The sequence below is a fragment of the Echiichthys vipera genome (assembly GCF_963691815.1).
Source record: "Echiichthys vipera genome assembly, chromosome: 2".
NCBI lineage: Eukaryota > Metazoa > Chordata > Actinopteri > Perciformes > Trachinidae > Echiichthys > Echiichthys vipera.
In genome coordinates this window covers 9,818,637-9,836,359 of record NC_139827.1, presented here as the reverse complement: position 1 = coordinate 9,836,359, position 17,723 = coordinate 9,818,637, and the positions used below count along the sequence as shown (strand labels likewise).

At 40.7% G+C, this 17,723-nt stretch overlaps 1 protein-coding gene and 2 long non-coding RNA genes across 3 annotated transcripts; all 3 read left to right on the top strand.

Moving 5' to 3' along the window:
- The first annotated feature begins 586 nt into the window (after positions 1-586).
- On the top strand, positions 587-3,343 carry LOC310960661. The gene is made up of 3 exons (XR_014593609.1): positions 587-653; positions 746-875; positions 3,190-3,343. It is a non-coding gene; the product is annotated as an uncharacterized lncRNA (long non-coding RNA).
- A 131-nt stretch (positions 3,344-3,474) lies between these two features.
- On the top strand, positions 3,475-6,742 carry LOC310955130. The gene is made up of 3 exons (XR_014593435.1): positions 3,475-3,773; positions 6,267-6,386; positions 6,476-6,742. It is a non-coding gene; the product is annotated as an uncharacterized lncRNA (long non-coding RNA).
- Positions 6,743-15,353: 8,611 nt separating this feature from the next.
- On the top strand, positions 15,354-17,373 carry apela (apelin receptor early endogenous ligand; the record flags this gene model as incomplete). The annotated part of the gene is made up of 2 exons (XM_083938759.1): positions 15,354-15,429; positions 17,285-17,373. The coding sequence occupies 2 exons, from the start codon at positions 15,354-15,356 to the stop codon at positions 17,371-17,373; spliced, it is 165 nt and encodes a 54-aa protein (XP_083794885.1).
- Between the last annotated feature and the right edge of the window lie 350 nt (positions 17,374-17,723).

The following is a 17,723-nucleotide window of genomic DNA, read 5'->3' as shown; positions in this document are numbered from 1 at the left end:
ACACACACACACACACACACACACACACACACACACACACACACACACACACACACACACACACACACACACGCGCACACACACACGCGGTTGCAATACAATACAAATAAATCATATTGGAAAAGGGGAAGTCCGAATGCACTTGCTTTGTGGTCTCTTATTGTTAAAAAAACAACTAAGTGCTGCGACTTTTGTGACGCAAAGCATCAGTTTGTTTATTGAGAAGTTGAGTTGGTTTTATAGAGGGAAGGAGAATTTGTTCCATTGCAACAGAAAAGCCACCACATCACATGGTTCCCATCACTTGATCTTTATCTTCCACAGACTGTTTCAGTTTCAGAAAGTCCAAATGTGGGCACAAATGTTTTACCACCTTAATCAAATACTCCACCTGAGAGCAATCACGAATCCTTTAATCAATACATTCATACATTTTACATCAGGCGCTTCTCCTGTTAAACACACACGGACCCATTAATAATTAGGGTTAATATGATCTCACTTGAACTTGAGAGGGGATGTGTTAGTCGGCTCTTCACAGCTCTTGCAAGTGTGCGACAAAGAGAGAGAGGGTGTGTGTGTGTGTGTTAGTCATGGGTCATGAAGCTGCTGTGTGATGGTCAACATCTAAATGCTCCTGTAACACACCCTGGGTAAGTTAGTTTGTTAGTTAAGTGTGTAGCGGGAGGGGAGGATGTTACCTTTTTTGGGGGCAAGGGTGATTTTACAGATGAAACGTCCACAGCTGCAGCAGCCGGTGTAGATGGCATCTCCATTTACTGAGCTGGAGGTGTTGACGATCATGTTCTCTCTCCTGGTGTTCGCCCTCTTCACACTCTCCGGGATGCTCAGCGAGGAATGCACACGCTCGAATGGTACGACTGCAAACACACACATCTGTTTAGTAACCTTGCAGACACTAAACTAAACTTTTAGAGTAGTTTGCGTTTAAAATATCGATAGATTTTGATGATGATAAGGGTGATAAAAAGCATAACCCCCAATGACTGTACAGCTCCCAGTTCATTAGATTAACCAGTTCAAACTAATGCAGTAAAAAAGGTGTCGATTAAACTTTATGATCATTCTTAAGGCTGTTATTTGTGTGTCTACCCTCATTAATATAAATGTGGTGGATAAAATTCAGTAAAGTGCAACATAACACCAATGATGCGATTTAAACTGGAGATGGAGTGTGAGGCATAGACTGAAAACACTGTTGTTTAAAACAATAACCACATCCTACAGTATCCATAAATGTAGTTACAGCACTACAAACAATATATAATAACCTCAAAACCTAATAATTCAAAACATATGTGAGTCAGTGCCTTATTTCTCTGATATATTTGATCATTTTCACTCTTTTAAACCCATTTTTAAAGAGAATGTGATAAGGCAATAACTCAAAAAGAGGTAGGGAATCATATCCTGATTAAATCATAATGAATGAATGAATGAATGAATGAATGAATGAATGAATGCTTTATTTCAAACATATGAAAAATAAATTACACCTGAAGAACTAGTCATTAAAACCCTTTGTATGTTAGAAAAGAAGCATAAACTTATTAATTCCTATACCCCTTCTCCACTTAGTTTCTAGTACTATAGGTTTTCTTAGCACTGTCGCCTCACAGCGAGAGGGTTCCTGGTTCGAATCCCAACTGGGGCCCTTTTGTGTGGAGTTTGCATATTCTCCCGGTGTCTGCGTGTGTTTTCTCTGGGTTCTCCGGTTTCCTCCCACAGTCCAAAGACGTGCTCTTGTTAGGTTAATTGATGACTCTAAAATTGCCCGTAGGTGTGAATGGTTGTCTGTCTCTGTTCGTCTCTATGTGCCCTGTGATAGACTTTGTACCTTGCCTCACGCCCGATGTCAGCTGGGATCGGCTCCAGCCCCCCGGCGACCCCGACAGGGACAAGCGGTTGAAGATGAATGAATGAATGATATTCTATCAAATTCTGAATAAAAAATAACAGTATTTCAGAATAAATGAATGTATTTAAATAATCTGTAGAATAATGTTTACTAAAAAGTTCACTTAGTAGCTTTTACTGCATTTCACATGATACATTTTAATCATAAATTCTGATTATTTTTTATAAATGTTTGACACAATGTATACATCATTTCATTCTGAGACTGTGCTTATTAAGTTGATCCCAACATCTTAGAGCGATATAACTTGCTGAGTTTTTATATATTTCTTTAATTTATAAAGTACTACATGGCCTGGCGCCACCGCCATTTCAAGAGTTTATCAAATACAGACTCTGATCACCAGAGCCGTTGTAAACAGGGGCTGTGAGGTTCCTTTCAGAAAAACCTTAACGCACTAAAAAAAGTGCATTATGAAACACAACTACAAGGGAACGTCCCACTCTGGCCGGCTGTAAGAGCCAGGTAAAGGTGTGGCTTAAAGCTAACCAAGCGTGCAACCACCTCTGATTGTATGTTACCATGTTGAGCGTTTTAATGAGTTATGTCTTTGTTTTAACGTTTACTAATAACTTGTTCTGTTTTTCTTTTTCCCTGCTTTGTATAGCAAATTTTAATATCATATATGAGGAACTCTTTTCCAAAACGCTATAAATCCATTTGAATAGTTTTCAGTAAAATTTACATTTTTTACCCAGACCCACACATTTGGTAAATATTCAATGTATCTTGTCAAAATGGTTTTTATGGCTCAGTCTGAACATGTTGAACGGACAGACAAAACAAAAAACTCTCCCGCTTCAGAGCGCCACCATGTTGGATCGCATAGAACGCTCACTGAATTCTGATTGGTCGAGAGGACGTATCGCATTTAGGCTAAAAATAGGTTTGGCGCTGGTCGCGGTTTGGAAAGGAACTGCATCTTGAGACCATTTTAAACAAGGAAATATAGCAATTTGGCATGAAACATTGATGAAGCAGTGAAAAGGTTCTGTATACAGCAAAGTGGCTCAAACTCATTTTTTTTAAATTTGGCTTTTATCTCGTTTTGGAAAAAAACTCTTCATATCCTTTGTCTTATTTTCTTTTTCTTGTAACATCCACTTGCCTCATGGAGACGGAAATCAGCCCCCGCGCTACAATCTGGCACATTTACGTGTACTGTTGTATATGTTCATTAATGTGCATTGTCCGGAAATAATAAATCTGCCTCCACTGTGTGACCATTTGAATTATTTTCTATCCTTCAGCGACGAACGTACAGAGTGAAGAGCTGATCGTCTGACACCGGAAGAGCTTCATGACCGAGGAAGAAAAATGTACAGAGGGAAACAGCGGGCTCGTTCTTCTGGTTTGGTGCCTTGTGAGGACGTGTCAGCCAAAGACGTGTGTGTGTGTGTGTATGTGTGTGTGTGTGTGTGTGTGTGTGTGTGTGTGTGTGTGTGTGTGTGTGTGTGTGTGTGTGTGTGTGTGTGTGTGTGTGTGTGTGTGTGTGTGTGTGTGTGTGTGTGTGTGTGTGTGTGTGTGCGTGTGTGTGTGCGTGTGTTAACTGCTGAGAGCAGAGTCTAAATTGTGACCTCTGAGCGTGTTTGTTTAAGTGGTTATAGGATCCAGTATTACTTGCTTCCAGGATGAGGCACAAAGGAGTGGCCTGGATGTTGCACTGGTAAAAAAGAAAAGAAGCAATAAACAAAAGCCTGCTGTTCAAAGACAGTTTCTCTCTTCTCTCTGCCGTCTTTACTCTTTGAGAGGGCGCGTGTATATGAAGACACACAGATGTGATTTTATTTGGGTCTTCAGATCTGAAAATAGCTGTTGTCAATCTTCCTCCTTGGTAAGTCTTAAAACCCCTCTACCTACTTTTTCTTTGTTTTACGTCGCTGTTGGATTTGCTCAACAGGAAATACGCCTCACACAGAGGTCATCTCTGATTGAAGGCAACAGCTCCAGAGAGGGTTTTGAAAGAACTGGGTCAAAATGTGCAGAAAGGTAAATTAAAGGGGAGTTCTCAAATTATTCAGCAGGATTCAGGTCTTGGCAGGGATCAAAGGGTGGAGCGTGTGTGAATGAGCAGTGGAAATACGTGGGAATCTCTGAGCCAGAAGATTCATTTAGCCTCTCGGTAATGACATCAAACTGTATGCTGCAACGTAAATGATACCTGCTAATGAATTAATGAATGCCTCAGTGGAGCTACAGACCTTCTTCTGCTGCGGTTCTTTCTTTGGATGTGGGTTCACGAGAAATGTCTTTTTGCAGGGATTCACTCTGATAACTTTATGGTTAAGAATAAGGATGTAAAAATGTGGTTAAAGATAAGACAACTGTGGGATTTTGGCTGAAGTTTGGCTGAAACTGAAAAAGTAATTCACCAAAGTAAACTTTCCCTTTCCCAGTTTTTTTTTTCTTGATTTCAAAACTGACTGCTTTATTTATTTGACTCCTGTTAAAAGGAAGGTTTCCGTCACCACTGTGTGCACAAGATGGTTGATGGTTGAGCACACGTTGCTGGATAAATACTGAATATAACTAATATTATTACTATTCTTGACGATAGTGCGACTTGTTGCTGCTCATGGAGGAATTGTTGGATCTCTGTAAACCATAAATAAATCCTAGGGCGGTCTTGACCTGCTTTATATGTAAAGAGTCTTTAGATATTAGGATTTGGCACGATAAATGAAATAATAGAAAACTGAATTTATGTGAGCCCTGCCTCCAATTCCACCCACTCACTCATTCTTTGATCCTGTGGTGCCTTTCTTAACTTTGTGATATATAAACACAGCTTTTGATGCTGCTAAAATCTCATGAACTCAAACGTCTCAGGCTGAAATTAATCATAATAAGAAGATTGTGCACTGAAATATGCCAGACAAGGAAAAATGATACTGCCTCAGCCCATTTTTGAACAGAGATGATTTTCGAGCAATGCACTCTGGGTAAACTGAGTAGGAAAAGTCATTATAAACCAACAGCTGACAGATTAACTGTCACACATAACAAGGTTACGAGTCCCTCTGGTGGAAGAGACAGGCTACTGCACCTCAAGCTGTGTGTGAACAGTATTTCTATGAAAATATTACCTTTCACGTATCGGTGCGTGATGCAAAAACAGTGGCTTTGAAATGTGCATTTAGGGTGTGAAATAAACTGCAGTTTCTCTATGAATTACAAACAAGTCGAGCAAGAATTGTATCCATGTCGTTAAGTTTCAAACCTCCGATCTCCTGCCCACACCTCAGATTTGTTAAGATGTTCAAACAGTGGATGGATGAAGTGAAAAATAAAAGGTCTATTGAGTCTGACTCCAGGTTACAAAGCCCTGTTGCTGATTTTGAATATAAGTTTACAACATGGGCTGTGATCAAATTAAAATTAAAATCATGTGCACAGAAAGTTGAAGGGATGTCTGAGAGACGATTGGGATTTTTGTATTTAAGTGTCTTCTCAACAATCTACTTCCTGCCTCTTTCAGTGGTTTGTTGTGATCTGAGTCTAAGATCCACTGTTCTGTAGACCCACTTCATAGTTTTACAGAACCACTCTTGGCCAGTTTTCAATGAGGTACAGAGGTTCAATCATTTGGAATAGTTTTCCTGTCTGACTCCGCAGACACTCACCTCTAATCACGTTTTAAAACATCTTCTCTCAAAAGTATACTACAGTGTGTAAACATACTGTCTGTAAAGTGTCTTTTGTTAGTAAAATACCTTATTTTCCATCTTTCTTTAGAAAAGTTTCATCTATTCGTATCTTGCTTCTATAGTTGTGTTTTTGTTAATGTTTTTAATTTAAACGTTATGAGCCCTCAGGGGTTTTCTTCTGTCCCAACTGTGCATTTATGTATAACTGTTTCATTTCAGTTTAATCTTGTAAAAAATGAAAATGAAGTGAAAATTGACAGCTCATCTGCCTCAGGCTCAGGATTCTGTGATCAGGATCAGGCAAAGATGGAAATTCTGACTATTTTAACTTCGTAGTTCATCATTCATGAAATACAAAGTGCAGATTGGCAAAATAATGATGTGGAAAATACAGATAATCTATAAAAATCTATTACTGCACATTTAAGCATGGGTGAACTGTAGATGCACATGTAAATATGGTAAAATATATGTATATAGGTCGCATTATAATACAAACTGAAAACTGCTACTTTTAAATATTAAATACTCTTAGAAGTTGTCCTAACCATATCTCTTGTACGCCTTACAGGTGTAATAACAACACAGTAATCTCACCAAAAACGATGAGTCAGTTTTTCACATCATGCATCGCAGCGTGAAGATGTTACTAATGCAATGACGTGCTTTGTGTTGGATAGTTGTGTAGATGGAACTGCCGTTCGATGGCTTAGAGCTGACCTTCATCATCGTTGCCTTCGTCATCTTCTCGCTCTTCAGCTTGGCTTCAGTCTGCATCCAACCAGAGGCAAAGCAGTCAGGTGCACACTCCCTCTCTGCTGTCAAGATACACACGGACAAAGGTCAGCTTTTCTAATGCTGCGTATAATGTTCGTCTGTTCTCTTCCAGAGGGAGACGTTTATGAAGCAAAGAAGTCACGGCCATTTAACAGAAAGCAGAGAGTGATCACCAAACTAGCCGGACAGAAACCATAAAGAACGAATCAGAGATTGTGATCTGGTGTCCCGCGGTGCTCAGTGTGGAGTACTCACAAATGACTCAAAATCAACTGAAAACTTTCCTTTTTACCTTCTCTTTCTTATTATTCTTATTATAGAATGTCATTGTGGCACATAGTGTTGAGTTTACACAAAAATAAGGCAACAATAAACGTGTTACCCCATCATGAATGATGTCGTCTCTGACCCAGTGAGTAACATCCTATACAAATGTGGAAAACGACTCTGGTGTATTAACGTGTACACGTTTTAGAGGGGGACATTTTAGTTCTCCAACAACCACATTAGTATAAGTCTCAGGTAAGAAAACAGAAACTGTTGACAAACTAATGGCATAAAATAAGTTAGATATAGAGTAGAAACGGCAAAAATATCATCTCATTTGAATCCGTGGTGTGGGAGACGCCCTTAACTCTGTAGGTACACGGTAAATGAACTCATATACTTTTACACCAGCTTGTCACATTCACCCATTCACTGATGCCACATCATTGTCATCTAAACCACATTCACAGTGGGCAGTTTGGGGTTGTGCCCGGGGACGGAGGACCACCCGCTCTGCCTCTGATCCACAGCCGCCACATTATTAGATCGTGATTAGGGTGAATCTGTGAAATTGTCCTTAGTAACGCACTCACTGTAAGTTAAGCGTAAGAATCTTGCTGCACAGATCTGATTCTGATTTCTGTTTTTACTGCATACAAGAGGATGCATACAAGACCTGCGTCCCTTTGCCAGACCCACAATATTGGTCCTTTCTCTGTCCTTTGCCGTCTACTGAATGGCACCATTTCATTGTTGTTTTTAACGGGATGGAGCTGGTAAAAAAAAAGGTCAAAGAGTCCATAATGCTCTAACCAATGGATGTTTTTGTTAAAGCTAGAGACTGTGTTGACTGTGTTTATGTTCACCACAACTTGCTCAAATCAGGCCTAATCTCTTGTTTTCGAAGAAAAATGATGTTGTTGCTCTTTAGAAATTCACAGTTTACATTAAATATTAAATCAACGCCAAATTATATTCCACTGATAAAGAAGCTTACAGGTTGTGCCAGAGTTAAATGAGGAAAAAGCACGACCTAAGAAGAGACATGATGCTTTCTCTATGTCCTTTGTGTATTTGTGTCTTCTGAAGGGCCGTTTAAAAACTAAATCAGGGCACGGACGATGAGGTTTGTGTGCGGAGAAGCCGCCTTGTCTGGGTTAGGATTTAACAAACCAAGTGACTTTTGGCCCCTGAAGCCCTATTGGGGCGACATCCTGGGGGGTTAGCGGCTGCCCCCTGTGGAGTTTGCCCCTTGACCCCCGAACCCTCCGTCACTCCTCCACAGTCAGCCGTCTAAGTTGCCAACGCAGAGGGGAGGAGGCGCTCCAGAATAAAGACGAAGTCAATCAACCGTCTCGAGATCCGATCTTTTTTTCTTCACTGAGTGCAGGAGAAGAAGAAGAAAAAGAGATGTGCAGATGTGTCCTGATGGTCCATACTATTAGAGTGTGTATTGGGCGTTTACCCCTGTTTATGTGTGTATGCGCCCGTTGGGGTCTCTACTGGACAATCTGAGATAAAGGGTCTTAAGAGTAATTAAGCTCAGACTGGCAGCGGCCTCTCATTAACACTGACGACCTTTATGGCATGACAACAGACCCACTATCACTCTAACGATGGACAATGAGCTGACCCATCAGATCACAATCAACACGCGTACACACACACACACACACAGACACACAGATACACACAGACACACACACAGACTGGACTACACCCCTTAAAATACAGACATCACGGCACATAACATCTCTGCTACTCATTCTTTCACTTTCACTGTATTCTGTAAACTTGAATGAGATACGGTCAATAAAACTCGACAATACATACATTTATATGATTGTTTGCTTAAATAATGGGTAGTTTTGTCAGTAAACAGAGAGAGAACAGTTGTTAGAAGTTCACTATCAGACAATACAAACAGGGCAGAAACAGAGAACGGAGAAATAATAACCGAACTGTCTGTTTTTGCTAGTGACTTTAATACTTCAAAATCAAGTCACACTAAGTCCTAATACATCCAGATATATTAAAGGTGAGATATACGACATTCAGAACATAAGTATAGCAGCAAACACATATTTGTTATGTATAGATATAGTGGAGTAATGGCGTTCTGAGCAGAGAATGAACCCTCTTTCTCTCAGCCATCTTTATATTTGCTTGACGACCGAGGTGAGAGCACCAATGAGCTGGATGCCAACAACAGTTAAAGGGGTGAGAGCCGAGTCTTCACACTGGATAGATGCATAACACTCTCCACCTCCATCATCAAATCTCCTAATGAAGGAATATCTTTGAGAAGAATGGTGTCCGTCCATCCAAAAGTGTTTGAAAAACTCTGCCAAGGAGCATTGAAGCTGTTTTTAGAGGCTCGTAGTGGAGCGACGCCTGACTAAGGGCGCACTCACACTGTCCTTCCGCACCGCGACCCGGGCTTTAGGGTACTTGTCCCCCCTCCCTCTCCCCCCGCGCCCCAGCCCCGTTTGTACTCACACTGCCTGGGCCGGCCAATGCTTCTTGCTGTCCATACGTCATCACGCCGTAACACGTCACACGCATTGATCGCGTGTGTGCGGCTTTGTTTACAAATCTTTCCACAGAACTCGGAGTTTTTGTGCGTCTTGTCGACTGTTTTTGAATCTTTTCATCGACCAAATCTGCAGTAAACACTCCACCTCCGCACCACACCAACGTGAACCTTTCACCGCCATTGTTGTTGTTGTTAAATGTCCGCGCATGGTCCGTCCTTCTATTTTCTATGTCCGAACAGGCGGACATAACGCTACTGCCGTAGGGCTCGTGCTCGTGCTCGTACACGTGCGCACGCTCGTGCTCGTACATGTGCAAACGGCTCCGCTAAAGCCCACCTCTTTCAAGCGGGCCGTGGGCGGCTGTTATGCGCGGAACGGGTGCACTCACACTGCTTAAAGGTACTAGGCTTTAGCTGAAAAAACTGTTTTGGCCCAGAACAGAACGACAGTGTGAGTGCGCCCTTAAAGGTGTTTTTTTATCCTCTTTATCTACCAGCTGCGACAGCGACGCTGGTTTTGTTTTCCCCTTTAGGGCTGTTGGAATCAACTTTGGAAGTCTAATCTAAATCAAATAGTAAAGATATTTAAACTCATCAAATGGTGAAATTACTATTCAAATGTTACTGTATTAACAACAAAGACAGGCTTGAGTGATCTACAGAATATAAAAGGATACGAATGAAAGATAATTCGACAACAAGCGACCTGTGAAAAGTTAAAGAGTTAACTTTTTTCATCCTGTGCCCAGTTTAATTATTACCTAGCAAAGAAAGCTCACACCTGTTGGTAATTTCAAATGTAATGTTGAAAGGCCCTCGTCTTGTATTATATCTGTGTAATTTATCTTTATTGTTATTTGAATATTTTATTGATTTACTGTATATATATATATATATATATATTTTACCCTTCTTATATATTTAAAAGTTGTAAATTGCACCGTCTGGATGACACTTAAATTTTGTCATAGCCTACTACGTGCAAAGACAATACAGAGATCCTGATTCTGACCGTAAAACAATCTCGATCACAGTGGATAGAAAATAGGCTTAATTTGAGCCTTAAAAATTTTAAGATTATTTGAATATCAAAAATAATTTAAAACATGTATTTCTAATAGGATTATAGAGGAAGATGTGTTTGTGCCTGTTTGCGGACAGATTCTGTCGCTGCGATATTGTTGCAACCGTAGAAGACACAGTCACAAAACTTTACAGGTGTGTAGTTGAGATCAAAATAAAGGTTGAGTTTGAGAATGGGTGTGGTCAAAGAAAGAGGACCAGAAGTGTGTGTGTGTGTGTGTGTTGGGGGGGGCAAAGAAGTAGGAAAGGGGTCATTGCACCATCACTATACTCCTGTGGCCTGATTCTGCGTTGTGGTTTTGTGTGATCCCATCGCAAGATTGTCTCTGTTCTTTTACCCGTCTGTGGTATTTGTCCATGTAAAGTGTGCCTGTGTACCATGCAATAATGTTTGCCTCAGTGTCGTTTTATGAGGCACTGATAAAACAGAGAGGAAGTTCTTTATCTGTGTGTCCTGCACAGGAGATGATGATGAGAGAGGAAGAAGAAAGTGAAAACTGAGGAGGGGAGGAGAGGCTGAAGCTTCTTCCTCTCTGCTCATAAAGATCACAGCTACTGCGAAGACACTGACTACTGTAACAGAAGCAATAACAGCAGCTCACTGACTTACACAAGATTCAAGACTCAAGATTCAAGAAGCTTTATTTATCCCGAGGGAAATTATTGTGCAACAGTTTCAATACAAAGATGGGAAAGGATCAGAGTGACAATAAGCTAACATAATCAAATGAAATTAAGCTAACGTAAAATAAATCAAACAATAACTAAGTGTGACAGTTGTCACTCTGATCCTTTCCCACCTTTGTATTGAAACTGTTGCACAATAATTTACCTCGGGATAAATAAAGCTTCTTGAATCTTGTGTAACTCAGTGAGCTGCTGTTACTGTAGTCAATGTCTACTGTAACACACACTTCACTTGAGGCCTGCCTGTGGTCATCAAAGTACATTTTGATGTTTTCCTTACATGCAACTATTAAAGTAAATCTTCAGGGAGAGGATGCACATGTGATCGGTCACATCAACACTAAGGCTCAAGGTATAATGTCAATGTTTGGATAGAAATGCTGATACGACACCTTGGATTTAGTATTAATTAGGATTGCAAACAATGTTTGTTCTAATGACTTAATCTACAGATTATCGTCTCGATGAATCGTTCTATATCAGATTATAACATCGTCAGAATAAAGTTTTAAAAGTCTGTTGTCTGACCAACAGTTAAAAATACAAATCTATTCAGTTTACAATGATATAAAACAGAAAAGTAGAAAGTGTTCACATTCTAAAAAGCTGGAACCAGTGAGTTTTAGCCATTTTTGATCAATAAACTGTTTAAATGAAGAACTGATATAGCTCTAGGGCCAAGACAACACTTTTTTAACAACCTTATCATGAGAAATATGAACATGTTCAACAAAAACGTTTAGTATTGTTTGAGTGTTGCTCGAATGAAATGGTCTAAAACTGACAAAATATTGATTTAAATCCATATATATCAACTAAAAGAATAAGTAAAGTTTAAAAGGCATCTGAGCAGATGTTGGATGCTTTCAGTACATTTCAAGTGGCATCAAAGAAGCAAACAGAGCACTTTTAGAGAGCAGTCTGCAGGAAATCGATCCATCATTATTATCGGTGGAGAGAGACTGTTATTTGAGCTCTCTCCTCCCTCTGCCTTCTCTTTATACATCCATGGCCTTTCCCGTCTCCTGTGCACGAGCACAAACAGAATAGTGTTGTGTACTTTATTTAGTTCACATTTAAAGAGCTACCGGACCATGAGGAGATATTTGGCTGATTCAGTTTACTCTTTTAAATCACTTCTTAAAGCTCATTTTTATAGACTTGCCTTCCTGTGATGCTGTCTTTTTATCCTTTTTATCTCATTGCTTTTCTTTCTTTGCAAGCACTTTAAATTAATTATTATATTTTTAACTTTCTATACAATGATGTGTAAATATGGTTTTGCTGTACCTTATTGGATTTTACTGTTATATTTATCATTTGTTTTGTTTGTTATACTGTATTTATGTGTATTTTGATTTGTTTTATGTCAAAGCACTTTGTAAACTGCTGTTTTTAAAGGTGCTATACAAATGTAAAGTTATTGTTATTATTATTATTATTCTCTGAATGTGAATGAGAATCGCGGGATCCACCTTAAGGTCATTTATGAAGCAGAAAAACACCAAACATCTTCCACGTTCAGCTTCTCCCATGTGAGGATTTGCTGCTTTTCTCTGTTTTACATCATTATGAACTGAATATCTGACAAAACATCACCTTGAAATATGGAAAATTGGGATTATGTTAATCATTTAAAGGGTAAACTAATGTGGTTGAAACATTTTGGTTTGTAGTGAAGTTCAGTCGCCAAAATAAATTACCACACATCCTTTAACAGGGGAGCGAGATCCATCTACGTAAGCAGTGCAGACTTGCCAAGGTACTGAAGCGGTCTAATAGGAGGTTGCCCTCTGTGTGTGTGTGTGTGTGTGTGTGTGTGTGTGTGTGTGTGTGTGTGTGTGTGTGTGTGTGTGTGTGTGTGTGTGTGTGTGTGTGTGTGTGTGTGTGTGTGTGTGTGTGTGTGTGTGTGTGTCTCGTAGGGGAGTGTTTGAGCGGGTAATCCCTGTAAAGACGTATAATCCCCAGGAAGAGCAAATATTACAACACACGCTCTACTCAGTCACACGGAAAAACCTGGTGGGGAGAATTTGGTACGACTGACTTGTTTCAGTTTTGACGGGCAGATAAAAAAAGAGAGAGAGAGAAACTGAGATTCAGCAGCAGTTGGATGCAGTTGGATACCAGGTGGCTCTGAATGACAATTGAGACCAAATTAGCATATTCAAACAGGGAAAATAAAACTTTTTTAAAAGACAATGGCAGCTGATATGCAAAGCGCCGCTCGCCACAGAAGCAAACTACATACCTCTGCTGAGTGTTTGCAGCAGGATGAATGCGTGTGTGTGTACGTGAGTGTGTGTGTTTGTACGTTAGACAAATCCATGAGGAATCTCTGAAATTTCAAGCAACATTTTTGCAAACACCGTAAAGCAATAAAGGCACATTTCCAAAGACATAATGATACCGACACGTACACACAACTAAAAAAAAACACACACACATAAACGGAGAGACTCTTTTTGGCCTCTTTTGTCTACTTTTTGAGAGCTAAAGAGAGCTGATGGTCCAGATGCTTGTTCAAAGTCTCAGTGACTGTTTGGAGCCCCCGGTCCATTAGTGTCCTGCTGCTTCTCTAATCCTCATTCACATGTAATGGCTGACATTTCATCTTAATGTGTTAATTCATTAGCCGGGTGCTGAATGGAGAGTCTCAGTCCACAGAGACGGCCGTAAGCAGACACGCTAATGAGTCCCCACACTTTGCAAAAGTCACCGTCGAGCTGAGGCCGAGTGACCTGGTTTACCTACTGCAAGAAAATCCCCCGGCGTGCCACCAACTGACAACCTGCGTGAGAGGCAGGGCTGCGTAGTGTTTCAATATTTCACTAATAGTGCAGATTATAGCACAGACTCTGTACTCATACATTTTTATAGATTAGGCCACATTTCTTAAATGTTGTCTAAACACAAGCAGCTGTGCACCAACTTCGCCCTCATATAAAAGTCTAAATTTGGGTTTTTCCTTTCATTTAAATCAGGAACTGTGAGATGAAAGAAAAAGGAAACAAGGTTATAAATCTGCAGGTCGTCTGAAACCAGCTTACCTTTCAATACGTGACAAATTTGGACGATTTTGAACAAATTTAGGCAGAAAAAAAAACCCAACCATTGTCATCACACAGTGAATTTGATTCCAGGTTAAAGAATAAATAAATATGATCAAACATTCGATGCTCTTTCAGTATATGAACGCTTTTGATACTCAAATTTCTGTCTTTACCAAAGAATGTGTGATGTTTGATACACGATGCGCTCATGAGATGATGTTGTTTATTGGTCAGCGGCCATTTTTAAAAAGCCAGAGAGTCTTTACAGAAGACACTTTCCTACAAAACAGAATTCTCCTAGAAAAATAAAACACAGTTTAACCTTTTTAACACACCTACAAACACGCTCTCCCCTCAAAGACTCAGACTGACAGAAGACGACATCCCAGACAGACAGTCAGACCTTGTATCGTTATTCCAGTGCATCACTTGATTTCATTCAAACACGGCGCCAGCCTTGAAATGCTCAGTGCAAACAGCCCCCGCCACCACCCAAAAGCCCCAGATGTGTGTGTGTCCTCCTCCTCAGTGCGGGGGCAGGGGGACAACTGGAGGAGGAGGAGGGATCTGGCTCTCCTCGGTCTGGAGGAACCTGCTACTTTTAACTTCCTAAATCTTTGCTCTGATGTTATAAAAGTGATAAATCAATAATATTTCAATCACTCATAGTTGCACAAACACACACACACACACACACACACACACACACACACACACACACACATCCATGCATTGCACACACAACTTGCATGCAGGAGAGCTTGTGTTCAAGGGGGAAGATGGAGGGTAAGGAGGGGGCTTCCTGTCATTTGAATTACCCTCTACATGTGGGGTCAATATGTGCAATGCTGAAGTGTGTGTGTGTGTGTGTGTGTGTGTGTGTGTGTGTGTGTGTGTGTGTGTGTGTGTGTGTGTGTGTGTGTGTGTGTGTGTGTGTGTGTGTGCGTGTGTGCATGTGTGTGTGTGTGTGTGTTGGCCGGGGTTGAGGTGGGGGCGGCTGTGGGAGCTACACCTCCTCCCCAAACTCCCCCCTCCCTCTAAAAAAAAGCTGTATAAAGGAGGTGGGGGGAGCACCTTTGTCACTTTGCTCTCAGACATAGAGACACTCTCACTGGACAAACAAACACTTTGGACACACACATTCCTCTGGGACATTACTTATTATCTGGAGAGAAGGGGTGCTCCTCCTGGGTACTCGTGGATCCTCCCGGGGTGGTGGGACATTCTGGACTGAAACACAGAAGGAGAACCACAGTGAGCATCAGCATCAGTCCAGCTCAGAGTCAGAAGGACGTCCCCAGACTTTTGGGGGAAATTATCATTCACTTAAGTAACTTGACCTCTTCAGAAGTCTCTGCGGCCCGGCCATGAGGATCTTCAACCTGCTCTACCTGCTCCTGCTGCTGCTGGCTGTTGTAGCATCAGTCTCCTCCGTCAGACCAGGTAAGAACTTTGAAATCACCTAATGCGTGGAGCCTTCATGGGCTGTCTGTAAATAAGAAAACTCAGGGTGCTTAAAGGGAAAAAACCTTAACGTGAGTCTCCTAGAAAAAGAAGTATCAGCAAGTCAGTTTCCTTTCCGTGCATGTAACTAAATCTAAAATGAAATAAATACTTGCTATTACTAAGAGAATCAAATTTGCTGACTAGAGGAGACTAAAATGGAGATACCTGATAGTGTTCTTGCCATTTTTGCCAACATGGCCTGAATGCATCACTAGCAGAGTTAACTTGTGGGTTTTAAATTACATTATTTATTATTCTCTTTTACACATCTCAGTGGATTTCCAGTCTTTTGTTCTGCTCTTCAGTAACCGCACGTCCGTCCAAGATTATCTGAAGTTTTCCAAATTACAGATCAAAATGAGGAAATTACCTTTTTATTTTTTTTAATTTAGGATAAGATAGAAATGTATTAATCCCAAAATAAATTATTGTTGCAGATTGCTCCTAAATTGCAGCAACAATTACAAAAGCAATAACAAATAAGAACAAAAGAGCATTAAAAAGGTGAACTTTAAAAAAATAAAGTATGTAGTAAAGTGCAAATGACAACCTGATGTAAAAGAGGTATACCGCATATACTACACTGTTGCCCATACAGTTGTAATAATAGTGGGTTTAGACACTTTCCTCTTTTAATTTAATTTATATAAGGTTTAATTTTCACTGTGATGTTTGGAAGAGATTTATCTATAAAGTTTTAAGAAGATACACACTTTAACTTACAAGTATAAATCACATTGTCACAATCATTTCATGAGAAGAGGTAAAAATAATATATTTATTCCAACTTTATGGGCAACAGTGTAATTTTTTACTATCTGGAAACATCGTGTTGCGACTGCGTGATGTAACAGGTGCGCTTTTACGCAAATCGCGGTTATCTGCGGCGGAGACATGCAGCTGGATGAGGCCTTAAAACAGAGATGCTTTGGGGCTTGAGGTCGCGATTTAGCCTCATGTGATGATGGAAAAGGAGAGGATGAAGGAAGGAAGAGAGGGGAGAGGGGAGAGGGCGAGAGGGAGGGACGGGAGCGGAGCGCCGCCGGGGATCACCCAGCGACCTCAGTGAGTCCCTTTGTCCCCGGCTGGAAGGCACTCCGGCGCGCTTTTGTTAATCACGGTGTTAAAACGCCATGCAAATACCCCGAGCTTTATTAACATGACATGGAGTAGCGGTGCCAAGTGTAAAGAAGCCTACCTTCAGGCGTGGGGAGCAGTTTCTTTCAGAGGGGAGAGAGGAGATGGGGAGGGGGAGGAAGAGGGAGTCATAAAGTCATCTGGCAGTTTATCTCTTCCTGGGCTTGGCTGACAGTCTGTGAACCGCAGGAGTCAGCGTGGATTTATTAGGCACGTTTAAAAATAATCATGTGTTAGGTCTGTGTGTCCCGGTTTATTAGAAGGGGGTCGACCTGCTGTTGGTTAATGGGTCCAAACAATAAAATCTATGATCAACAGAGGAGGTAGATAAGTTTGGACCTGATTATTCTTTGTGTTTAGCTTCAAAAATGATACTTGGTTAAAAAGTGGTCACTGTATGAGGTGTTGTTTTATGGTTTTGGGTGCTAAAAAGCTCAGGCTGAGTTTCTCTCTCCCATTTGGGATTAATTAGGCCTGTCAGGTGATATGCAGGGGTCCACCTGCACACATAAATCTGGCTTAAAAGAGACTTTAACACCTGAAAGTACACTTGATAAGCGGTTAAGTAATGCCAGCTGTTTAACCATGCTCCAAAATATGTCCTAAAACAACCAGTTGCTCCATTCTGCATATTAAAATAAACTCTTTCTTCCAGATTTCCTGAACCTACGGAGAAGATACCACAGACACCACTGCCCGCACAGACGCTGCCTGCCTCTCCACTCCAGAGTACCCTTCCCCTAACGTAAGTTGTGTGCACTCATACATGTGTTTCTGTGTTAAAGGAAAAAAAAAAAAAAGAGGGTATGAGCAGAGCAAAAAAACAAGGGCGCAGAGCCGGCAGGTGGCAGTTAATAAGGTGTGTGTGATTAGTGGCAGAGGTGTGTATTCACGCAGAACAGGAGTGCATGGGGAGAAATAAATCTCACTAACGATGAAGGGGAAGGCTTTAGTGTTTGGGAGAGAGGAGGAGTTTCTGGATTTCATTTTTTGGACTTTACTCACTTGTTTTTGTCTTACTTTAAACTCCAATAAATGTTTTTTTTTCATTCCAGGTTAAAGCACAAGAATGAGGGTGACCTAAGCAAGTGTGT